The 25,683-nt window shown below is 43.4% G+C and overlaps 1 protein-coding gene across 4 annotated transcripts in view; it reads left to right on the top strand.

Annotated features, from left to right (window-relative positions):
- The window catches only part of BLVRA (biliverdin reductase A), a 47,398-nt gene extending 25,217 nt beyond the window's left edge, over positions 1-22,181 (top strand). For all 4 annotated transcript variants that reach the window (XM_061165634.1, XM_061165633.1, XM_061165631.1 and 1 more), the window contains exons 3-8: positions 2,496-2,617; positions 5,569-5,688; positions 8,941-9,038; positions 14,280-14,387; positions 16,661-16,832; positions 21,816-22,181. In XM_061165634.1, the coding sequence (XP_061021617.1) occupies positions 2,496-2,617; positions 5,569-5,688; positions 8,941-9,038; positions 14,280-14,387; positions 16,661-16,832; positions 21,816-22,074 (879 nt within the window). In that variant the 3' untranslated portion in view covers positions 22,075-22,181. The remainder of the gene's footprint in view (positions 1-2,495; positions 2,618-5,568; positions 5,689-8,940; positions 9,039-14,279; positions 14,388-16,660; positions 16,833-21,815) is intronic.
- Positions 22,182-25,683: the final 3,502 nt, after the last annotated feature.

Here is a 25,683-nt window from a genome sequence, read left to right as displayed (position 1 = left end):
AAACAGTGCTCAACATCATTAGTCATTATGGAACTGCAGATAGAAACCTCAGTGAGAAACCACAACACACCTATTATAATGGCTAAAATAAAAAGAGGAGAAGACCTGATGATACCAGGTGCTGGCGAGAATGCAGATCCACTGGACCTTTCAGACATCAGTGACAAGAATGCAAAACAGTATAGGTATAAAGGTACACTTTGGAAAAAAACAGTTTGGCAGTTTCTCATAAAGTTAAGCCTACACTTGCCCTATGACACAGCAAACTCATACCCAGGTATTTACCCAAGTTAAATGAGAACTCAAAGTAGGACATGACTTTGAGTCATAATTGAATAAATTATGAATTCATCTGAACTAGCAGCAGCATATTCTTCAGGTGCCAAATGGATAAACAAGCTATTATGACCAGTACTCATAAAAAGAAATGATTGATACATGTAACAAAATAGATAAAAAACACATTGTTTTAAGTGGAAGCCAGACCCAAAAAACTGCATATTGTGATTTCATTTTTATGATATTCTGGAAAAGGCAAAACTACTGGGATGGTAGACAAGTTGATGGTTGCCTGGCAGGGGAAACAGTTGACTGCAAAGGGGTACAGGTAATTTTGGAGGAGATGATAGAACTATTCTGTATCTTGATTGTGGTAGGTATGTAAGTGTATGTTGGTCAGAACCCATAGAACTGTACACAAAATGGGTGATCTTTATTTATATGCAACAACAAAAAAATCTAACTGATAGCATCAGGAAAGGCTTCATAAGGTTTAAGATGCCCAAGTCTTGAAAGCTTTGAAGGCATCCCCCTGTGGACGGTAGGGAGAAGCTCCTTCCAGGCAAAGAGAACAGGATTTGCAAAGACTCAGAGGGAGGAAACAGTCCTGTGTTGGAAGGTCGGAGGCCTAAAATTACACGTGGAGGAGGTGATTGAAAGGCGGTGCTGGAGAAGCAGGCCGGTGCTGGGTTGTGGAAGGACTTGTGTTTGGTAGAAAACATGGACTTGGATTTTTTTTCCCCTTCAATTGTTTTCTTACAAACTGTCTCACGGTTTGGGCTGCTGAACAGTGCCACAGAAATTCTCATGAAGTTCGGAGTCTAGAAGTCTGAGATCGGCTGAGATATGGGGGGCCCCCTTTATGGGCTGCAGACTGCTGACTCCTCATCGTGTCCTCATGTGGGCAGAGAGCAGAGAGAGGAGTCAAGCTGTCTTGTGACTCTTAGAAAAGTACCAACCCCATTCATGGGGGCCCCTCCCTCATGACTTCATCTCACCCTGATTACCCAGAGGCTCCACCTCCTACTGCCATCATATTGGGGGACAGGGATCCCAATATGCCTTTTGAGGGAAGCAGTCATTCAGTCTGTAACAGTTGGGAAAATGAAGAGCTTTCATCAGGGGAAGGACTTAGTTTTCATCTGAAGCATCTGCTCTGGCAGTCCAGGGTACCACCCATGGGAAGGGTGAGACCAGGGGGGAATTTATCAGATCATTAGGCAGGAGGCAAAGAAGTCCTGGGCTAAGACTAGAGCAGTGGATGCAGGAAGGGGGGCAAACTGTAGGAAATGGTGACATAGGTGAAGGAAAGCGGAATCTAAGGGGGATATTCGAGTTTCTGTGCGTGGAGGCATCCAAGAAGAACTGGGTTTGAGGTTTATATAGAGAGAGAATTTTTATCAGTTTAGATTATAGTAAGTTGCTATATAACTTGAAAAACTTGAGTTGATTTTTCATTCTAATACTATATGCATTGTACCCAAATAATGAGTAAGCTCTCACAGTAGGGTGAGAGTGCCATTAGTTGGAACCCAGAAAGCCAGGGTGGTGAGGGGTCTGAATAAGGTCACCATGTGCCCATGTGCCCTGTCCCCCCGAATCTCACTGAGCACTGTCACTTCTGTATGACTCTCCGCTGCATCAGATTTGCACGTCCACTGGAGGAGAGAGATAGGGAGGACAGAGGTACCAGACTAGGGCTGGGTACAGCTTCAAGATGAAGATCTGTCATTAGTGGGGAGGTGGCAGTAGAAGTGGGTGGAGAGCCAAGTGTGCAAAGAGCCTTTTATGGATAACACAGGTCAGAGCAGCCATAGAAATATCTGGGGGGAGCTGACTTCTCTCCAACCCTGCATTTCAGGGAGTCTCATTCCCCTTCCCCTGCTGTGGCTTCCATGATCTGTGTTGGCTCCTGGCTTGCTTGTCTGGACCCTCACCGGTCTTGCCCACGTGTCTGTTTTGCTGTTCTATGTTATCTGCCCAGACTGTTTTGTTTGGGGGGTGTTCTTTTAGATTTTGATAAATGTTTGTTGGATTTTAAATTTTGTCAGAATGAAAAATATTTGGTCTTTTCAGTTGATAGTGTACTCAAGCCAAACAAGCTCAGTATCTATACACGGCAGGGGTGGCGGGGGGGGACACAAATACTCAAGTTAAACATTGTAAGTATGAGCCTGGACCATTTTTAAACCCCACCTTGATCCTGTGTGTTTCAGCCCGAGAGGAAGTTTGGGGTGGTGGTGGTCGGCGTCGGCAGAGCCGGCTCCGTTCGGATCCGGGACCTTCGGAATCCACATGCTTCCTCGGCGTTCCTGAACCTGATTGGCTTCGTGTCCAGGTGGCTTTGCTTTATGCCCTGTAATTCCACGGGAGCTGGGTGCAATGGATTAGGGTTCTCCAGACCCCAGAGAGAGCAAGCCAGCTCAGGGGTCATTCCAGGGAACTGTGCAGGGTCAGCCCCACAAGATCTCAGACAGGTCTGGGAGCTATAGAGTGCTGGCCCTGCAACCGGGATGTGCAGTGAGTCATCCTATAGGGGACTGCAAAGGCCGAGGTGGGGGAGGTGAGCACCGGGCCTGACGGAGACAGGAGGGGCACAGTGAACACACATGGGTTGGCCTGAAAGAAGGCTTGAGGTGTGTTCCATCAGTTAACCATGCCAGCCTTCCCAGGGCCCTGGGCTTTGTAAGCCTGACCAGTTATTTGACCTCAATGCCAATATCAACCTACTTGACAGATACAGAAGCTGAACCACAGAGAGGTTAAGTAATTTGCCTGATGTCACAGAGCTGGAAAAATCGAAGAACTGAACAATAGCGCACTATCTGATTCCAAAGCCCGGCTTTTAAGCACCATGTATTCATTTCCCCTATAATTCTGAACCCCGCTTTTAAAGATTATCATTTATCTCCTATAACTCAGCCAAAACCTAACTTTCACTGCTTTTCTTCTCCCCTTACTCACCCTCAGCTCCTCCTTGACCCCCACCACTTCCACACACACTACTTACAAAACTCACACCGTGTAACGTCAGTTATCAGCAGTCATTGTGAACCGGAGGTGGGCCCTGTATCAGCCCAGGCATTGGGGCAGACAGCAAGTCAGGCAGGTCTCTGCTTCTTAGTGTTTTAGAGAAATCACCTAAACGTCAGTACTTAGACGAGCGTAAGTAACCATCATGATGGTCCATGTAGAGGTTCTTTCATATTTTAATTTATGGGACCTGCTTTCTTCCCGTTTGTCTGTCTTAGAACCTAGCCCTTCCTTAAGGACTTAAAGTGAATTTGGGGGCACAGAGGCAACCCAGAAGTGCTGGCAACCTGCCCTTGGTCAGTCTTCCCATCCCAGGAGGATTCTGAGGGAGCAGCACAGATGGGAGACTTGATATCACGATTAGCAGTACTGGTCGTCCCCCTGCTCCCCTGCCTGTGTCTGGGGTCTCATGTACAAGGACTCCGGGCTGAAGGGGGGCTTCTGCTTCCCCATCAGCCTTCCTCTGCCAGCTGGTGCTATGCCTAACCTACCCAGGTCCCATAGGATGGCTAGCTCACCCTCCCTTCCTCTCGCTTTACCAGCCCCCTGCTGTTACCACACTGTTCCCTTGCCACATGCTCTGTTCCTCACAACCTACCTGCTGAGACCTGTTACCTCCCCAGGAACGCTCTTCTGAAACCCTGAACTGGGTGTTCCTTGCCTTCCTGGAATCTCCCACTTGTACCCCGGCATAGCATCCCTCTGGTTATTTTTATTTGGCCATGCTGCACGGCGTGTGGGATATTAGTTCCCCAACCAGGCATCAAACCCATGCCCCCTGCATTGGAAGCACAGAATTTTAACCACTGAACCACCAGGGAAGACCCCACCTCCTGTTGGTCTTGTGTTGTGGTTATGTAGTCTCTTCCTCCCTCTATCAGACAGAGCTTGCTAGAAGCTGAAGACTTTAGTTCATGCCCCACTGTTGCAGAATCCAGTAATCGAGAAACCCAGCACCACACTTGGAGAATTGGAGAACTCAAGTTTATTATGCTGGTGGGCCCAGAGGAGTTAACACTCTAAGCTCTGAGCCCCGAGCAAAGGGGTTACAGAGTTTTTATAGACAGACTATAGTGGGCAACTCTAGCTGCTACTAGCCTGGTTTAAGCTTAGGGTTTCATTAGCACGGGAACAGCAGTCAAAATGGGGAGGGGGATGCCAGACCTTTACATGGACAGGCATGATTAAGCAGGTTGGCAGGGCTGGGCAATTGCAAAGAGCAGGACAAGGGTGAGTGAGATAAGCTCCAGTTCCTGGTGTTGTCTTTCTGAGACTACGTGACCTATGTGATCCAGACTTTGCAAGGAGCAAGCTGAGTTACAGGGGCAGAACGAGCAGGAGGTTATGTAAAATTTTAACTTTTCCTCTTCACCACATCTTCCCTACTGGGAAGGCACAGGGAGGCAAGCGGGAGGCATTGGTCAGACCAAGCAGATGGGTGGCCCCCACAGGAAAGAACCTACCAGGATGTTCTTCAGCAGCCAAACTCCCCCAGCTGCCCTCTGGCTGCTGCCACTCAAGGGGGCTCTGCGCTGCCCCAAGCCTCCTGCCAGCTGCCCCGTTTCCTCTGTGACAGCCTTTGTTGGAGGATTGCTCCTCTGCTCCAGCCTCAGCCCCAGGGCAGCCAGGACTCTCAGTTGTTCTAAAGCAGGAGTCCTTCTTACTGTGTGGGAGTCAGAAGGCTCAGGCTCCTGTCCTTCCCCTACTACCAGTGAGCTGTGGAGGCCCTGCCTCTCTGGGCTTTGTCAGCTCGGCTATAAAGGAGGCAGTAACGCCCGCCTTCTGCTTGACGGACACAAGGCTGTGATATCCGTGGAGGAGCTCAAAGCCCCATAGCACTGTGCCCCTCAGAGGTGTTAGAGTCTTGGATCTGGATTAGGTTTGGTAGTCCTAGTGTCTGGCCAAGTGCTTGGAGCTGGCAGTGACCATAGAGATTACTTCTTATGAGATAACAGGAGATCTGTTCTTTTTATTTTAGAGATGACGTAAATTCAGAGGCTCCCACGTCGTACAGGCTGTTAACAGGGGTCGCAGGACTCAATGCCAGTTCCCCGATTCCTTACTCTGTGCTGGAGGTTCTGTCTGTTACTCTGTGCTGGAAGTGCCCTGGAAATGAGATGGGAGAAACTGCTTTCTTCATTTCCAAAAACTGATCACCAGGACACTGTTGGGAGCTGGGGAGCAGGATGGCGCTCATTTATTGTCAGCCGATGTTCTGCCTGCTTTGAGTTCCACTTGTCTGTCCTTCTCAAACAGACGAGAGCTGGGGAGCATTGATGAGGTGCCGCAAATTTCTCTGGAAGATGCTCTTTCCAGTCAAGAGGTCGAGGTTGCTTTTATCTGCAGTGAGAGCTCCAGCCACGAGGACTACATCAGGTGGGTGTTCAAGTCCTCACCTTGCACAGTAGTACAGGACAGTGAAAATACCTGGGCTGACATCTTACACAGGGATCTTAATAATCAGGGGGATGGATCCAGGACTTTAAAAAATTGTCATCAAAATGTTAACTCTCACTATGGGTTATAAAGGTATAAGGACATGAAAAATATAGTAGAACTAATATTTAGTTCACCATAATTTAAAACATTAGACACATTAAGAATTAAAGTGCTTTATTTCATTGTAAAAAATTTATTGAGAATAGTTTGACTAGTGCCTGCCTTCTTAGAATCTGCCTACAATGTGGGAGACCTGGGTTCGATCCCTGGGTTGGGAAGATCTCCTGGAGAAGGGAAAGGGTACCGACTCCAGTATTCTGGCCTGGAGAATTCCATGGACAGAGGAGCCTGGCAGGCTATAGTCCACCGGCCGCAGAGTCAGACACGACTGAGCAACCAACATTTGCCTTCTTCTCAGCATATAACTTAGGATATGGAGCCACTGTCTTTTTTGTGTCTTGGAGAAATGCCATAGTTCTTTCAGCTTCCAACATTTTATCCTTTGCACTTTAAACAACGTGAAATCTCTCTGAGAATATCTCTAGGACTTCTTTAATAGGAAGTGTTTTTTGCCATGAGATGATTAAGGAAATAGTGGTGGCCTAAGATTGGGGAGGTCGCATTATATTCATAGAGAGAAATGAAATGTTTCCCCCACACATACCCTACCCCCTGCTCCACCTTTGAATGCAAAACCTAGAGCTCTCCAGGCATTTGGTGGAATGGAGCCTGGAAGGAAGAGCCCCATGGAAGACCTGGCAGCTGACAAGGGGTGCCACCTGCCCCTGGAGCTCAGCTTTCTGTTTAGGTCCTGACATTAAACTACAGCTACTTCCACAGTGTGGTTGCCCAGAAGTCAGCTGCTCTCTCTTTATCACACTCACTCATAATGTGGACAGAAGCACCTTTATGTGGATCGTGGATCCCGTTTTTGGCACCAGAGAAGACCTAAACAAAGTTATCATATAATTCCCATACTTATCGATGTTTGTCTCCTAGAATATCTGAGTATAAAAGCCAGACTTCTGAGCATAGCACTTCCTTTACATCCGACTCCCAGCTCCTCTTAGGACCTCGTTTCTCTCTCCCTCCCCTCCCCTGCCACACAGAAATGCTGAAATTCACACCATGTCTCAATGGACAAAGCCCCATAAATGCCCAAGCCCCTGCCTATGCTGCTCATCATGAAACACCCTCATCCCCTGGCACCTGGAAAATGCCTGTTTACACTTCAAGACGCAGTTCAGAGCCTTAGTGAAATGTTTTCCAATTGCCTCAGACAGAGCTGGCTGCCATAGTTTTGTAGTCTTTATTTATAGCTCTCATGTGGTAATGGAGCTAGTAGAGATGATAGAATTCCAGTTGAGCTATTTCAAATCCTAAAACATGATGCCGTGAAAGTGCTGCACTCAATATGCCAGCAAATTTGGAAAACTCAGCAGTGGCCACAGGACTAGAAAAGGTGAGTTTTCATTCCAACCCCAAAGAAAGGCAATGCCGAAGAATGTTTATACTACCACACAATTGCGCTCATCTCACAAGCTAGTAAAGTAATGCTCAAAATTCTCCAAGCCAGGCTTCAACAGTATGTGAACTGTGAATTTCCAGATGTTCAAGCTGGATTTAGAAAAGACAGAGGAACCAGAGATCAAATTGCCAATATCCGTTGGATCATCAAAAAAGCAAGAAAGTTCCAGAAAAACATCTACTTCTGCTTTATTGATTACGCCAAAGCCTTTGACTGTGTGGATCACAGTACACTGTGGGAAATTCTTAATGAGATGGGAATACCAGACCACCTGACCTACCTCCTAAGAAATCTGTATGCAGGTCAAGAAGCAACAGTTAGAACTGGACATGGAACAACAGACTGGTTCCAAATCGGGGAAGGAGTACATCAAGGCTGTATATTGTCACCCTGCTTATTTAACTTAAATGCAGAGTACATCATGAGAAATGCTGGACTGGATGAAGCACAAGCTGGAATCAAGATTGCTAGAAGAAATATCAATAACCTCATGCAGATGACACCACCATTATGGCAGAAAGCGAAGAAGAACTAAAGAGCCTCTTGATGAAAATATAAGAGGAGAGTGAAAAAGTTGGCTTAAAGCTCAACATTCAGAAAACTAAGATCATGGCATCTGGTCCCATTACTTCACGGCAAATAGATGGGGAAACAGTGGAAACAGTAACAGACTTTATTTTTGGGGGGGCTCCAAAAATCACTGCAGACAGTGACTGCAGCCATGAAATTAAAAGACACATGCTCCTTGGAAGAAAAGTTATAACTAACCTAGACAGCATATTAAAAAGCAGAGACATTACTGTGCCAACAAAGGTCCATCTAGTCAAAGCTATGGTTTTTCCAGTAGTCATGTATGGATGTGAGAGTTGGACGACAAAGAAAGCTGAATGCCAAAGAATTGTTGCTTTTGAACTGTGTTGTTGGAGAAGACTCTTGAGAGTCCCTTGGACTGCAAGGAGACCCAATCAGTTCATCCTAAAGGAAGTCAGTCCTGAATATTCATTGGAAGGACTGATGCTGAAGCTGAAACTCCAATACTTTGGCCACCTGATGCAAAGAACTGACTTATTGGAAAAAACCCTGATGCTGGGAAAGATTGAAGGCAGGAGGAGACGGCAAAGACAGAAGATGAGACGGTTGGATGGCATCACCGACTTGATGAACTTGAGTTTGAGTAAGCTCCAGGAATTGGTGATGGACAGGGAGGCCTGGCGTGCTACAGTCCATGGGGTCGCAAAGAGTCAGACATGACTGAGTGACTTTCAGTCACTGCCCAAGGACTGCAGCACACCAGGCCTCCCTGGCCATCACCAACTCCCAGAATTGGGAACTGACTGTGGTAATAGACAATTTACCTGTTGACATGGCTGTATTTCTCCTCCAGAATAACTGGTAAATAGTACCTGGTTGGATATGTCAGTGGATGAATGGGTGAATGTTCAAGTGAGCACATAACTAGAAAACCTTTCTCTTACTGCTTAGTAGAAAATAGCATGAGATGCAGTTCGTCCTCCCCAATCCCTGGCCCTGACTCTCATCTGCATTCTGTCATGACATTTACACGAAGACTTGTGTGCATTTTTCACAGTCTGTCATGCAGGGTACTTAAGCAAAACTTAATTGAAGTGCATTTTATCTGTATTTATCCCTTTTTTCCAAAGGCAATTCCTGAATGCTGGAAAGCATGTCCTTGTGGAATACCCCATGACACTGTCTTGGGTGGCAGCTAAGGACCTATGGGAGTTGGCCGAGCAGAAAGGTGATGTATGCTCTGTGCATCTGGAGCACACACCCTCTTACTAAGAATTCCTGCCTCTAAGACTTCTGTGGTACCATCTTTATGCCTTATAAACAACCCTGTGTCAGATATGTTACTGGTCCTATGGGCCCCCAGCCCAGCCCCCGTACTGTAGGCACATAAAGAGTGGGGGTAGGGGTGTGTTTGTGGAGGAACAACAGGGCAGAGGGATGGGTGGGAATTTGCAGACTTTTGTTCAAGACTTACCAGCTTCTTTTACTGTAATGAAAAATATTAATTAGCTTCCACTTATGCTAATATTATATTATCTTGCTTTTATTCATGTGATACTTGTATTGCTAATGGAAAAATGCCTAGTAGGGTAATTGATTGTCTGATGTGCACAGTTTATAGTTTTTGTTGTTTCTCAAGAGGAGCACCATTTATTAATACTGGGAACTTGGAAACTCTTCTAAGCATATGTTATTTTGCTTAGTTCTCTTAGAAATCCTTGGAGGTAGGTATTTTCTCTAGCTTATGTATAGGAATCCATGGCTCAGAGAAGTCAAAAGTTTTTCTACCAGAAATGGAGCATAACCTTCAAAAATTGTATGCCTGTAACTTATAAAATATTGTACACCTACTATACTTTTAAAAAAAGTTTTGTACCAGGTCACAAAGCTAGTAATATGACCACTAAATGAGAGGTGGAGATTTTATTTCAATCCTTTTGGGCTCTGAAGTCCCCATTTTTCCCTCTGAGCCTTGCTGAACACCACAACTAGAGAGAAGCCTACATGCCACCACTAAGACCTGATGCAGTCAAATATAAAGAAATATTTTTTAAAAGACATATAGTCCAATGGAATAGAATAGAGAGTCCAGAAACAAACCCTTGTGTATATAGATGGTCAAGTGATCTTTGACAAGGGTCTTTGAGATCACACAATGGGGGAATGGACAGTCTCTTTAACAGAAAGTGTTGGGAGAGATGGATAGCCACATGCAAAAGAATGAGTTGTACCTTTACCTTATACCTTTTTAACTCATACAGCCCTAAATTCAAGATGTAAAACTATAAAACTCCTGGAAGAAAATGTAGGGAAAAGCTTCTGGACATTGGCCATGGCAGTGATTTTTTTCTGGATGTGACACCCAAAGTACAAAAGCAAAAGTAGACATGGGATTTTGCACTAAACTAAAAAAAGCTTCTACACAACAAAGGAGACAATCAACAGAGTGGCAAGGCAACCTACAGAATGGGAGAATGTATTTGCAAATCAGGTAGCTGATAAGGGTTAATATCCAGATTATATAAAAAGCTCTTAACACTCAACAACAATAAAAAACCTGATTTTAAAATGCACAAAGAACCTGAATAGGTACTTCTCCAAAGAAGATTTACAAATGGTCAAAACAAGCATACAAAAAGATGCTCATTGTCACTAATGATTATCACACTGGAGAAAGGCCTCAAGAGTACACTACATGTGGGAAATATTTTATGAGCAAATCTGTTTGAACACTGGAGAATTCACACTAGAGAAAGGCATAGATGTACAGGGAATTTTCAATTTTCTTGTTCCGTATAGGGTCACTGGAGGAAACTGAGGGGCCATCAGTCTGAATTGGATCTCATTTCCAAGTGCTTCTGAGAGCAGCCTGAATTTTTCCCTTACTCAAATTAGAGATTATAGGGTATTGAGGCACTATTGAAGGGTGTGTTTTTCTCAAGTCTAAAAGAACCATATTTCGTGATGTCCACAGTTCTTTGAGCTAATGTTGCTGTTTGTAAGACCGTTGGGTCCAGGGAAACCGTAATTGGTACAGAAACTTACATGGCAGCTGGTAAAGAATCCACCTGCCAGTGCAGGAGACGCAAGATGCGAGTTCGATCCCTGGGTCGGGAAGATCTCCTGGAGAAGGAAATGGCAACTTGCTCCAGTATTCTTGCCTGGAAAATTCCATGGACAGGGGAGCCTGGTGGGCTACAGTCCATGGGGCCACAGAGAGTCAGACACAACTGAGCAACTGAGCACACATCACTAATGATTAAAGGAATGCAAATCAAAACCGCATTGAAATATCTCCTCAAACCCATGAAGATAGCCACTATTAAAAAAAACACAAAACAAAACTGGGACTTCCCTTTTGGTCCAGTAATTAAGATTCCAAGCTTCTATGCAAGGGGCACAGGTTTGGTCCCTGGCAAGGGAACTAAGATCCCATATGCCATACAGTATGGCCAAAACAAAACCAAAAAACAAAACAAAACAACAAATGCTGGTTAGAGTGTGGAGAAATTAATTAGAGCCCTTGTGCCCTATTGGTGGGAATATAATATGGTTCAACCACTCTGGAAAACTGTATGGAGGTTTCTGAAAAATTTATAAATAGAATTACCATATGATCCAGCAATCCCAGTTCTGGGTATATACTGAAAAGACTTTAAAGGATTTGGAAGAGATATTTGCACATTCTGGTTCATAGCACATTATTCACAATAACCAAGAAGTGGAAACAACTCAGATGTCCATTGATGAATGAATGAATAAAGAAAATGTCGTGAATATATACAGTGGAATATTAGTCAGCCTTAAGAAAGAAGTGAAAAATAAGAAAAAAAAAGTGGAAAAAAAAAAAGAAAGAAGTGAATCTTGTCACAAGCTACAACATGGAAGAATCTTAAGAATATTATGGTAAGTAACATAAGCTAGTCACAAAGAGATTATATGAAGTATCTAGAATAGTGAAATTCATAGAATCAGAAAATAGAAGGATGGCTGCTTGGTGTGGAGGAATAGAGGGAGTTATTTTAGTTAGGTACAAAATTTCAGTTTTGCAAAGTGAAAAAGTTCTAAAGATCTTTTGTACAACAGTGTCCTTATAGTTAATACTACTGGACTGTATACTGAAAAATGGTTAATATGGTAAATTTTATATTATGTGTTTTACTACAATTTTTTAAAAAGCTAAATAAATTTAGAAGAATCAGAGCAATCAAAATTGAAGAGAGGATTTAACCTCAAGTGGAATGTTGATGCACAATAATTGAAAGCCCCAAATGTAACATCATTAGTTTAACAATTTGGGCAAGTCAAAATACGTATCAAAGAATACTAAAAAGCGCAGATCTTTTGTAAACCTAATTTTATAGAAATACATTAAAAAATTATTTTGTACAGAAGTGTTCATGCCAACATTTTAAGAGCAAAAATTGGCACGCAAATTCAGTATTCAGAAGAGAATGGTTAATGGTTAATTATGATATTTTCATCTGATGAATACTATTCAGGCTCTAAAAGTCATAGATTCTTACTGTCATAAAAAAGGTACATGATACATGACTAAATACAAAACAGGTTACAGAACTACATGTAGTATCACTTTAAAACAAATATAGATGTGTGGACAATTTGTTTTAATAGTGGTTATTTCTTGGTAGTGGTATTTTGGATTATTTTATTTACTTTCTATTTTTCTTTATTTTTCACGTTTCCTATAATGAGCATAATTTGTTTTAATAATATGAAATAACACATTTTTAAAAATTGTTAAGAAGGTACTAAATGGTATATACAGTGTAGCCCCCCAAAACAAAAACAAATTTTAAAAAGTTACACTTAATTTGGACAAATCACTAGAGAAATTTAAATATTTAATGTAAAGGAGAGAAAAATTAAGATATATTAAAAGCTCTCCATAGAAAAAGAAAATAAATTTATGTTATATTGCTTCTGCTGGTAGGGGGTAGAATTATAGAGATGGAGAGCTCACCTTCATACAAGAAAGAGTTTTCTAAGAATCGTAACTGTTCCAACATATTTACCCAGGACACCATAGAAAATAGTTTCAGCATTGGGTATCATATAGTTGACTACTACTTGGTTAAGGGTACTCTTTGCATTTTAAATATCACAAATAGAATGGAAAATCATATTTTTGTTTTCATGGGCACACATAAAATGAATCTCTAGCCCCATCTGTTACCCCACCAATCAGATGGGATAGCTTGCCAAGTCTGACTTATTTAAGTAACAAGTGAGATAAGCTTTTCTAGCACTTGTGTCGGTGGTTCAACTAGTTACAAATCACGAACCCTATGACACAAGAATTTCTGAGAAGTACATTTTATTTCTTCTACAAAAATAGCTCTGAACAGGCTAACACCAAAACCACTGAAGAAATTAAATAATAATTCTGGTGTTCATCTGATTATCTGAGTTTTTGTAATTTGAGATAGAATTTCCTTGTGATAAATTCAGAGATTTTAGGTGCAGAGTTAAATGAGTTTGGACAGAGTATATACCCATGTAATGATTACTCCAGTCAAGATACATAACATTTTTATTATTCCAGAAAGTTCCCCAGTGCCCATGTCCTGTCAGTCATTTATACCCACGGTGACATTGATTGTCTACTACCAAACTTCCTTTCCAGTTATCCCTCAGCTGGGATCTGAGACCTTTCCTGTATTGCTTAAACATCAGTGTCAACATCACATCATGTCACATATACCGGAGGGAAAAAAAAGCAAATGAAACAAAATGGCAACAGTGATGAACTGGTAGCATTCTGAGTGGTTTCATTTTTTTCTTTATGCTCTTTCACATTTTCTCAATTTTCTACAATGACGTGAATTTACATTTATACTTTAAAACTAAAAATAATTTTGTTTCTACTGTATGATCACAATATGAAAAATAATTCACAGCAGAATGACAAAAGGGAAATAAACCAATATCTTAGTAGTGGTTCTTTCTGGTAAATAGGATCATGGTATTTTTACTTCTCATTTTCCTCCCGAATTTAAAAACACTTATTATTTCTTAGACAGACAAAACACCCTGTTTTGGAAGATGAAGCCAAAATGGTTCTTGAGAATTTCATAAATTACTAGTTATTTTAGAAAGCTGCTGAAATATGTGTGAGAAAATGAATGAGTTGAGACTTCAGGTCCATTAATTGCAAGCTGTCCTTTCATTTTCTCCTAAGAAGTTCTTATTTCATAATCCATGATTGTTTCTGGCTTGCTCTCATATTTTTGTTGCTATAACTATTTGTTTTGTTGAAGATTATTAATTTGAAATAATAACAGACTTACAGAAGAGTAGTAAATATAATACAGTACAGAGAACTATTTTTTCTTGAATCATATAAGAGTAAATTGCCCAACTGATTCCGTAATAATTTCATGTGTGTATCTTACAAATAACACAGTTGATGATAACTGCCTTTTTCACTCCATCCTTGTCATGACAGGGAAAGTCTTGCATGAGGAGCATGTTGAACTCTTGATGGAGGAGTTTGCATTCTTGAAGAAAGAAGTGGTGGGGAAGGACCTGCTGAAAGGGTCTCTCCTCTTCACAGGTCTGTCCTTGGTGGGATCACAGGTCATGTGTAACTGGTAAGGCGGGGTGGGGTGAGGTGGGGAGGCTGAGTTCTTTCCTAGCTCTCTAGGATGTGAGCTTGGATTCATTTCTACCAAAGAATCTCTGCGGGCCGATTTAATTTTCCCAAATAGCCACAGACAATAAAAGTATCTATTTTGCTTCTTTCCTCAAATGAGATTTGATTGCTTGGTAGGCCTTGGGTAAAATATGTGTTAGAAATCTGAAGTGCATTTATACTTTTGGCCCAGTCGATTAGGCAGAAGCTTCTCTCATGAAATCCTGACAAATTGGAGATTATATTCCACAGGTTAAAAGTGAAAGCTCTCTTTTAAAAAGGACTGAGAAAAAGGTTCCTTGGAGAAGAGAATATTTTTATACTTCTCTATGCAGCAAATAGAATTTGCGTAGCCTCTTCCTTCGACAAGTTATCAGAACATTAGCTGCAGCCAAAATATCCGATCTACTATATGTTCAGCCATTTATGTTGGTCTTTCTGGGAGCACCTCCATTAGCAGTAGGAAATGAACAACCTGGAGCTTCCAGCTCTGCAATCTCCTTTGGGCGGACTCCTTAGATTTGTCTGTACCCTAAGGCATTAGCAGTAGGAAATGAACAAGCTGGAGCCTCCAGCTCTGCACCCTAAAGCATCTGGGCTACCTTTCCCGAGGACTTGCATTACAGGAAGGAAAGTCGGACATTGTCAAGTGGGAAAATCATTCATCTCTTCACGAATTTCCAGAAAATACAGTGGAATCTCATTTCAGAATCCATCTTCATCCTTTATTGTATTCCTTTTTGTATGTTTTAAACTCTTTATTTTATATTGGAGTATAGCCATTAAACAATGTGTGATAGTTTCAGGTGGACAGCAGAGGGACTTAGTCACACAGATACATGTATCCATTCTCGCCCAAACTCCTCTCCCACCCAGGCTGCCATGACATTGGGCAGAGTTCCCTGCGCTTACAGTAGGACTTTGTTGGTTATTCATTTTAAATATAGCAGAGTGTACATATCGATCCCAAACTCCCTAACTGTCTCATCCCTGCTCTCTTCCCCACTGTAGAAGTTCATTCTCTAAGGCTGTGATCCATCTTCATCCTTTAAAATGACCACCTAATGAGCGTTGTGGCAACAAATAATAATAGCACAAGAAATTGTGCTAAGTATGTGACACGCATTATTTCATGTTAATTCATAGGATAATCCCATAAAGTGGGTATTCATTACCCCTGTCATACAGATTTTTTTTAATGAAGCTCAGAGGTGGGTAGCTTCACAAAGTTGACACAACATTTATGACTCTGGGGCTCAGATTTGTGACGGCTGCTCAGTCCTCTGCAAAGAGCAGGAGCAGACAGGAACCAGCCCAGAGGGAGCTGCGTTTCCTGTGTAAGTGTGACACTTAGGTCCTAGTGATTTCAAACCATGTTGTCTATGAAACTTACAGTCTTGGTTTGCTATTATTTACCTTTTTTTTTTATTTGCTTGTGATTTTCTTTAGAACACACTCATAATTATGAGTTGTTTTAAGTCAGTATCAAGTTACAAAAAAATCTGTGGTTTAAAGATCAGTGGAACAGATATGAAATCTTATAAATTCAAGTTATGTTTAAAATTTAGACTGGGAACAGAGGGGAGCAGCATCTTGACCAGGTTTCTCACCCAGATCCTCTTCGGAATGTACTGTTATACCTGAGATGATAGATATTGAAGTCTAAGAAAACACCACTGTATCAATTTTCTTGATATTGATGTAGTCTATAGGTATTACTGTTTTCTTCACAGCTATCATGATTCCTTTGCCCTCTTATAATTTACACAGTTATATATTTATAGGAATATAGGCTTGCAGGACTAAAATATGTTAATTCTTCTTTTACTTCAAGTTACTAAGGGAATATATATGTATATGTGCATACCATATATATATTTGTGTGTATATATATATACACACACACATACACACACAACATATACACGTTAGAAGCCTGAAACATTTTTCTTTCTCTGTGGACCAGATAACCTGCAGTTTCCAATGAAATATTTTATTTTACCAGCAAACTGAATTTCAAAAGCAGGAGCAAAGGGAGACATTTTTCTGAAAGTCTCCATGAGAATCATCTCGGGTACCCCCACCATGAGGCCAGGTTGTGTGTCCTGATCCCCAGCCACATCTGCTGGCTCCCTGTCACCCCTAGTTGTCAGCCTTTCCCCTCCAATCCCCGCCTTGTCTGTGATTCCCCACAGCTGCCCCATTGGAAGAAGAGCGGTTTGGCTTCCCTGCATTCAGCGGCATCTCTCGCCTGACCTGGCTGGTCTCCCTCTTCGGGGAGCTTTCTCTTGTGTCTGCCACTTTGGAAGAGCGAAAGGAAGACCAATATATGAAGATGACAGTGTGCTTGGAGACAGAGAACAAAAGGTAGGTCGGGAAAAGCTGTGAGGAGGGGGCAATATAAGGACATCCTTGTGGGTTCATGAGGGAGAATTTGGGGAGACCCAGGGACCTGGACCCCCACCCCCAACTCCAGAAGAGCCATCTGCTTCTGCAGTGGGACAGGTGTTGAAATTTCACTTACGTTGCTTCACACCATCCTCCTAGTTGCCCCATAAGGTTAAGAGAAGCATACAGATCTGATATGTTAGATATATTTAGATCAGAAGAGCCCCCAAATGGCTCACAATTAAACAATCTGGCAGTCAGAAGCGCTTTACAAAGGAGGAACACTCTAATAATGAAGATGCCCCAGGGAGCTCCCTTGGAATTGCAGCATCTAATTCTAATTTTCCCTATGGGAGCCCTGGAGAAGGAAATGGTAACCCACTCCAGTATTCTCGCCTGGAGAATTTCATGGGACAGAGGAGCCTGGTGGGCTACAGTCCCTGGGGTTGCAGAGTTAAACATGACTGAGCGACTCAGACACAATACACAGATAGCAATATCTAAGCCACACAGTAAGCAATATCAGAAACAGAAGCAAAAGTCCAGTTACATCTGTGACCTGCATCATTCCAACATTTTATTGTGAAAGTTGCAGGCATTGGTGAAGTTTGTTTTTTTTTTTCATTTATTTTTATTAGTTGGAGGCTAATTACTTTACAATATTGTAGTGGTTTCTGCCTTACATTGACATGAATCAGCCATGGATTTACATGTGTTCCCCATCCCGATCCCCCCTCCCGCCTCCCTATCCATCCCATCCCTCTGGGTCTTCCCAGTGCACCAGCCCTGAGCACTTGTCTCATGCATCCAACCTGGGCTGGCGATCTGTTTCACCCTTGATAGTATACTTGTTTCAATGCTGTTCTCTCAGAACATCCCACTCTTGCCTTCTCCCACAGAGTCCAAAAGTCTGTTCTGTACATCTGTGTCTCTTTTTCTGTTTTGCATATAGGGTTATCGTTACCATCTTTTTAAATTCCATATATATGCGTTAGTATACCATATTGGTGTTTATCTTTCTGGCTTACTTCACTCTGTATAATGGGCTCCAGTTTCATCCATCTCATTAGAACTGATTCAAATGAATTCTTTTTAATGGCTGAGTAGCATTGGTGAAGTTGAAAGAACTCTGCAGTGAGCATCTGTACAGCTACCACCTAGATCTTGCCATTAACACTGTACTCAGCTTGCCTGTATCATGCCCAGCTCTTTATCAGCTTTATCACATCATACTGTTGTAATGTTCCCCAAATACTGATTCTTTATTTTCCATACCGTCTTTTTTTTTTTTTTTTTCTCATTTAAAAATGTTTAAGAGACTAAAATAGTACAAAGATGTTCAGGTTGAATATAAGGTCATACTGAGGTGGTGTCTGTTGGTTGCTCCATTGCTAAAGCTTCCATTTGATCCTGGTTTATTAGACACCCTGATAATTCTTCCAGTTGGGTAGTAGTGATACTCTTTGATTCCCAGCATCTTCCATAAACAGCCGTCAGTCCATAAATGACAGAAAACGCAATGCCAGAAATAATCACTAAATGTTTGCACATTTTACTTGAATATCCTTGATGTGTTGTTTTTCGAAACCAAGTCCTCTTGGTCCATTTGGGAAACCAACATCATGATGGGTCCCATCTGGTTTGAAATGCAACTCTTTCGCCAGCAAATGCCCTTCAAGATAAGAAGCTTCATAACAAGTCTTTTTAAAACATTAGGAGCCTCTGTGAGTTGTTTGCAGACACAATTCCTTAAGTTAGAGCCGCCTTCCAATGACATAGTGGAACAGAGCAGAACCGCAGCAGGGGATGGGGAGGTGGGGAGGCATGGCCTCAAAAGGTCACAGTGAAAGGACCAGTGAGACCGGGACCGTTGCCTGAAGCCCTGTTGTACAAAGTGCTAGTATTTGCTGATGTTCACTGAGTTCTCGCCAATGTGCCAGGGCCTAGCACTTTTACAAGAATTTTCTCATATAATCTTTATACCAACTGTTGGAATGGGCAGTATTATGATCACCTGGTAATTATGATCACCCGAGGCTCAGAGAGGTTAAGAAACTCACCAAGGGCACACAGCTAATGAATGGTTATGTGAGAATCATGCTCAAGCAGCCTGTCTGCAGTCCCCCAGTGATCACGCCTTCTCCTCCACAATGCAGAGGAAGGGCACGAGAAAGCAATACCATTGAGAACACATCAGGCCTTGTCTTTCCCTCATCCTTACCTATCAGTGAGGTAGGTATCGTTCGCCTCAGGCCCCAGATCATCCAGGAAAACCCAGTGCAACTCACTTCCAAGCCTGTGTTCTTTCCATTTTACTAGCAGTTTTCAAACTTTGTAAAAATAAGCATTCAAACACTTTTTCAACCCAGTCCTATATACACGAGGTGCACATTTCCGTCCTCTTGTTGAAGCTGGTTGGTAGGGCTGGGACCAGAGCCAGGTGCATCCCCCACCCTCTCGTCTTATCAGAAGTTAGAAGGACAGTGTTAGAAATTGCCACCTCTGCTGTGCTTGAGACACATGCTGACTAGAGGAATGTGGCTATGGCTGTGGGTGTACACCTTCCTATGGAAGGTGAGAAGTAAGAAGCATTTTTGCAGGTAGTCAGAGCTTAGGCTGGTGAATGCAGATATTTGTAAGTGGAGGTTTCCAGAGAGGACCAGAGGAGCTGTCTGAGTCCAAGCTTGTGGTTTGGGTTGGGATGCCTGGAGCTAAGAGCTGTCGAAGCCCAGAACATGGGTGGACCCGGGGCCACCTTTAGCTTCACTCTGACAGTAAAGTCCTAATAACTGATGTCCTCACTTAAATATGTGAACAAGGAGACTCCCCTGATGGTCCGCGGTTAAGACTCCCCACTTCCAATGCAGGGGGCAGAGGTTCAAGCCCTGGTCAGGGAACTAAGATCCATATGCTGCATGGTGCAGCCAAAAATTATATATATATATACACATATGAACAGGAAACAGCACACCAAGTTTTGAGCAGATGGGACCACAAAAGGAGGAAGTTTCTCTGTCCACATCTCTCTTGATGTTTCCCTGTGTGTGTGGGTGTTGGCATGCTTCCCCCTTTATGTACTTCACATCTTTTTCTCTTAAACATTTTACTCACTCTCTAGCGTAGGTCTTGGTAAGCTGAGGGTTCCTTTACCCTGAGCTTCCTGCAACCCTCAAAACAATCTTAAGTGATCAGTTTGGGCCCCTTTCTTGCAACCTCACACCTTATATGTTTTTTTTGGTTTTGTTTTGTTTTTTTGGCCGTGCCACACAGCATGTAGAATTTTAGTTCCCTGAATCTCCCAACCAGGGGTCGAACCCGTGCCCCCTGCATTGGAAGTACAGAGTCTTAACCAAGCTGGGCCACCAGGGAAGTACCCCCATACCTATATATTTAGCTTTATTATGTGCCATCCCTCTAGAGGCAGAGAACAAAAGGTAGTTCTGCTTTGTCCATTAGCAACACTGGTCTAAACTGCCCATCCTGGGCCTACCTGACTACAGCCTGGGGGGAAGGGGGAAGGAATCCGAGGAATGGTAATGGGAGACAAGACCCTGGTGCCTGCTCAGGATTAAACCCTTTCCCAGTTCATATCACAGCTGTCCAACCAGATTGCCTTGTCCTTGACCCTGACTCAACCCTGTAGGAGAAGTAAGGACGGGAAGGCAAAGAGAAGTAGCCAGAGCAAGTCCTCTTCAGACTTCCTGAAACTTTGTTCCCAGAAGAAAGAAGGAAAATTGTATTATGCATGTATGTGTGAAGAGTTTGAATGCAGGCTATCCATATTAAATTAAAATTGGAAAGAGCTTGAATATTTGGCAATAATAGTAAATGAATTATATAATCAGTTGTCCATGATGTGCAGACAAAAGTAATCATCATAAGCAGTATCTGTAGGATGATATTTTTAAATAAACATAGTCAAAAATTAGTTATACCTTAGGGTTAATATGCCACATACATATAGACAAATACTTGAAAGGACTGTCTCAAACTGAAGAGGTTTTTATTTAGGTGAAAGAATTATGGATTTTTTTCTTTTTCCATTGTAAAAGTCTTTAAATCAATGCTGTATTGCTTTTAGAATACTTTTTAAAGCAGATTTTGTATTTTTGCTGTCATATTATTCAGTGAAGCTTCTTTAGATCAAAGGCCTAATTAGGCTTCTCTGTTTCTGATTAAGCAGGTAAAACAGTTATTATCTAAAGACAGAAAAGATAAACCCAGAGAAAGGAGAAACTTTATGGAAGTGGGGCCTGTCCCATCAGGACTGGAGTCCTTGACCCTGACTCAAGGACTTTTGTGAGTGCTGACCTTGGCCTTGACCTGGGGGGCACATGTGAAATGGAAGCAGATACTTTGAGAGCAGGCAGGGAGTGTCTAGTCTTTTCTGGCATGTGCGGGGGATCACAGATCTCTTTGAAAATGGGATGAGAGCACTCTAAGAATTCTTTCCCATAAAAATGCACATATACTTGGAAACAACAGTTTGCTCCAGAATCTCAGGTCTGCATCCTCAGGGCTCAGGGTTCAGTTCAGTTCAGTTCAGTCGCTCAGTCGTGTCCGACTCTTTGCAGCCCCATGAATCGCAGCACACCAGGCCTCCCTGTCCATCACCAACTCCCGGAGTTTACTCAGACTCATGCCCATCGAGTCAGTGATGGCCATCCAGCCATCTCATCCTCTGTCATCCCCTTCTCCTCCTGCCCCCAATCCCTCTAGGGCTCAGGGTAGAAAGTCCTAAATAATGAACTGATATTCACACCAAAATCATTGCACAGATTCCCCTGCCTGGTGGCAAAACTGAATAAAAGGACCATTGGTCAGTTGCCAACAGTCACCTGTGGGAGGCTGGTGGAGGTCGGGATGCAGCAGCTGCAGGAGAGATGGGCTCACGATGAGGATCTAGCAGGGGGTGCTCAGGTCCCCTCAGTGAAATTAACACTGTGCCTCTTGCCTCCGCAGCCCGCTGACCTGGATTGAAGAGAAAGCACCCGGCCTAAAGCGAAACAGACGTTTAAGCTTCCATTTCAGGTCTGGGTCCCTGGAGAATATGCCCAACGTAGGCATCAATAAGAATATTTTCCTGAAAGATCAGAATATATTTGTCCAGAAACTCCTGGGCCAGTTCTCGGAAGAGGAGCTGGCTGCCGAGAAGAAACGCATCCTGCACTGCCTGTGGCTTGCAGGAGAGATCCAGAAACACTGCTGCTCGAAGCAGTGAGGCGAAGGGGCAGTGCTGCTCTGCTCAGCAAAGCCGGAGCCTGATCTTTATCGAGAGCTGACCTTTATCTCTATTCTTACCATTAAATGTGTCTTGGGTAAACAGGATTTGCTTATTGTCACCAGCTGTGTTGGGGCCTCCAGGGGGGGCCCCCATGGGAGTGAAAGAAACAAACAGCCAACTTTGGTTGAGCGGCGCTAAATGCTTTAAGATGCCTGGTTTCACTCACGCTTCCCAATGGCCCTGCCAGATGAGTGTGACCAGATATGTTTTCCTCAGTATCTTCGAAAACCTTATTTGAAGTCACCCAGATAGTAAACAGCAGAACCAGCCTTTAAACCCCACTCACACACTAAATCACCAAGAAACAGTGCCTTGAACCCTCTTCCCTGCCTTGGAAAAGTCAGTCACTCAGTTGTGTCTGACTCTTTGAGACCCCATAGACTGTAGCCCATTAGGCTCCTCTATTCATGGAATTTTCCAGGCAAGATAACTGGAGTGGGTTGCCATGCTCTCCTCCAGGGGATCTTCCTGACCCAGGGATCAAACCCAGGTCTCCCTCATTGCAGGCAGATTCTTTACCATCTGAGCCACCAGGAAAGCCTTCTTTCCACCCATATACCCCCCACCCCTGCCCTGCCAAACTGGATGGTCATGCCTAGTGCTGGGGATCCTAAAAATGAGTAAGATGTAGCCATTGCCTTCAAAAACTCAATGTCCAGAGGGAAACAGGTCACATAAACTGGTCATTGCAGGTGGTCCAGAGTGCTCCTGGCCATCTGGAGAAGGGTTCGGGGAAGATGTCCATACCAGGTCCTGATGATGAAGAGGTCAGCCGTATGAAGGTCAGAGGAGGGCAATGCTGGCTGGGAGCAGGGTGAACAGAAAGGAGTGAGGAGCAGCCTGGCCAGTGCCCTGGGGGCACTGGGTCTGAAAGTGGGAGTCCCAGGGAGGCAGATCTGATGGTGAGGGCCCTGTAGACCAGGTGAAGGGCTGGGGAGTTATTGGGCTGTGCAGAGGCACCAAAAGGTGTTACTTAAAGCAGGAGGGCGAGGGTGTGCATGGTTAGGTTTCTGGTTTAGGTAGAGAACTAGGAAGGCTGCCTGGAGAGGAGAATGGAGACCCAGGAGGAAGTGGCCAGGGGAGCCACACGTGTTTGTAGCTGCAGCCCTTGGCTCCTCTGGACTCACGTCCAGTTCTGTCTGCTGACCTTGAGGCAGAGTGGAGTCCCAGGAAGCTGCTCTTTCGTTTCACTGGTGGCCCTGTTGCATCTTCTAAGCTGGTGTTAGCGTCTTGCTTCTGTCAATGTCTCTCTCGGTTTGTTCCTGCTCCCTACTTGCCTTTGTGAGATTTAACTATTTTGGAATCTGTGAGATGGAGGCAAACTCCATTTTCTACCTCTGTTTCTATCACTCCATCTCCTTAGTTGGTAAAGCAGGCAAATATATTAAATCTGAGAAAAAAAAAATCCTTATTCTTTCATTTGCCACATGAAATAATTTGTAATAAACATTAGCCCACTGGTTCTCTTGTTTTATTATCCACATCAAATGTTGCTAAAGGCCAGGAAATATGGTATCTGTTTTTGTATGCTCAGCTGCATCTAGCATGAGGTAAGTGTTACAGATCCGATGACAAATACAGTGCTGTGATCTCTCCATTTGGGCTTCTTAACTCGACTGTTTCAAAATATTGGCCCTGTTTGATATTGGAAGTAGGGTGGGTATCAAAGAAAACCAGAGCTGGACAGTAAAGTGGTATAAGCAGATTTTTTTCAGGACAGTTGCAAAAGGGGAAGAGAGACCTCAGTACAGAACAGGACTTGATTCTGCACAGACCATGGGCAAGTGGGGATTTATAGCCATGAGCAGGTCAGTGGATGAAAAATCACTGAGAGGAAACATCACGTTTGAGGGGGTTTTCGACTACACTGACTTGAGATGATTCTTGCCAAAGGAAGGCTGGCAAGATCAGATATGAAGGGTGAGGGATGAGGAATCTGATCTGAGGGATGAGGGTTGAGGAATTTATTAGGATTCTTGCTAAAACTGGGCATTGGAAAGACAGATGGGGAAGCCAGAAGGTTGAGGTCTAGTTGAGCAGAGGGTTCAGAGCAGCCTGACTAAACCTGGTCCAGGAAACAGTCTTTGTCGTGGGCTATGTGATTATTAATTGATATTGATAGCCACTCTACTCCAGCTTGTTTTGTGTTTGGTCAAGAGATTCAAAATGAAAATATTCATTAATTGTACTAACTGGAAGGAACTGCAGAGGGAGAAGGAAGAAGAGAGGAGAAAAAAAGAGGCAAGAGAGAAGAGAGAGCAGCGGTCTCACTCTTCTGTTTACAGCTGCCCTTGCCTTCTGGGGCATCTGGAACCATCCTGGTTTCCCACCCCACCGCAGCTGCTCCCCACTGACGCCTTTCCCAAATATTTTCTCCGAAGGCTGCACTCCACCCTCCAATCACAGCTCCTCACAGAAGAAGCCACAAGTAGAATCTAAAAAATAGGACAGGGACTTCCTTGGTGGCCCAGTGGCTAGGACTTCATGCTTCCAAGGCAGGGGGCCTGGGTTCGATCCCTGATCAGGGAACTAGATCCCACATGCCATAACTAAAATGTCTTGTGTGCCACAAGTAAGATCTGGCACAGCCAAATAAATATTTTAAAATATATAATAAAAGCTTGTGTAGGGAGAAGATTTTCTAAGTGAGAAGTCGGAGAAGGCTTCCCAAAAGAATATGCTGAAGCCTATGGAGGCTGAGAAGGACTCGCCGCAGGCTCATGCAAGCGAGGGAGGGCAGGGCATTCCAGGCAGAAGGAAAAACATGTACAAAACCTGTGTCCAGCCAGGCCTGAGGCCAGCCCTGCCCTGGATGGAATAGGTTCAGGTACCTGAAGTTCTTTTTATGAATTCCAAGTGGCTTTAACCCTAGCTTTTATTTATTTATTTTTTTAAGTTGTGGGATGAGAATTATCTACTAACATTGGAAAGTCTCTTTGGCTGACATTTAACAATATGAATTACTATTGACTAAGCAAGCAAGATGCTGCAGGCCTGGTGCTAAGAGTTTTACCTCCCCCAGTTCACTTACTCTTGTCATTTCCACACAAGGACTTTTCATTCAACTTTTTTTAAACAAATGATGAAACAGACTCAGAATTTAAGCCACATGGCCAGGTTCCCTCATCTAAGTCAGCAATGTACAGCCTGCAAGCCACATCTGGGGCTCGCTGACTGTGTAAAGACTGATTGGAATACAGTCACATTGGTAGTGGGCACAGCTGCTTTCATGCTGCAACAACAGAGCTGAGTCATTGTGACAGTAGTTGTATGACCCATGAAGCTGAAAAGATTTGCCATCTGGCCCCTTATGGCAAAGGTTTGCCGACCCCTGTTCTGGGTGAGAGAGCCAGTGTTGAGCTCTAGGTTCCTCTGGCTGCACTTTTCTGTTCAGTCCCCACGTACCCCATCATGTCAAGGTAGAAGGTAAAGCCACTGTCATAAAGTCCAAACTACAGTCTGGAAATCACAGTGGGCAATTAGAATACACTTCCCAAAGTTCACTGTAACTATTCCTGGTTCATTCATTTGTATTTAGCTGCGTTT

This window comes from Dama dama, chromosome 18 (assembly GCF_033118175.1).
Source record: "Dama dama isolate Ldn47 chromosome 18, ASM3311817v1, whole genome shotgun sequence".
Taxonomy (NCBI): Eukaryota; Metazoa; Chordata; class Mammalia; order Artiodactyla; family Cervidae; genus Dama; species Dama dama.
Note: the sequence above shows the minus strand (reverse complement) of the source record. Positions and strands in the feature narration are given on the sequence as shown.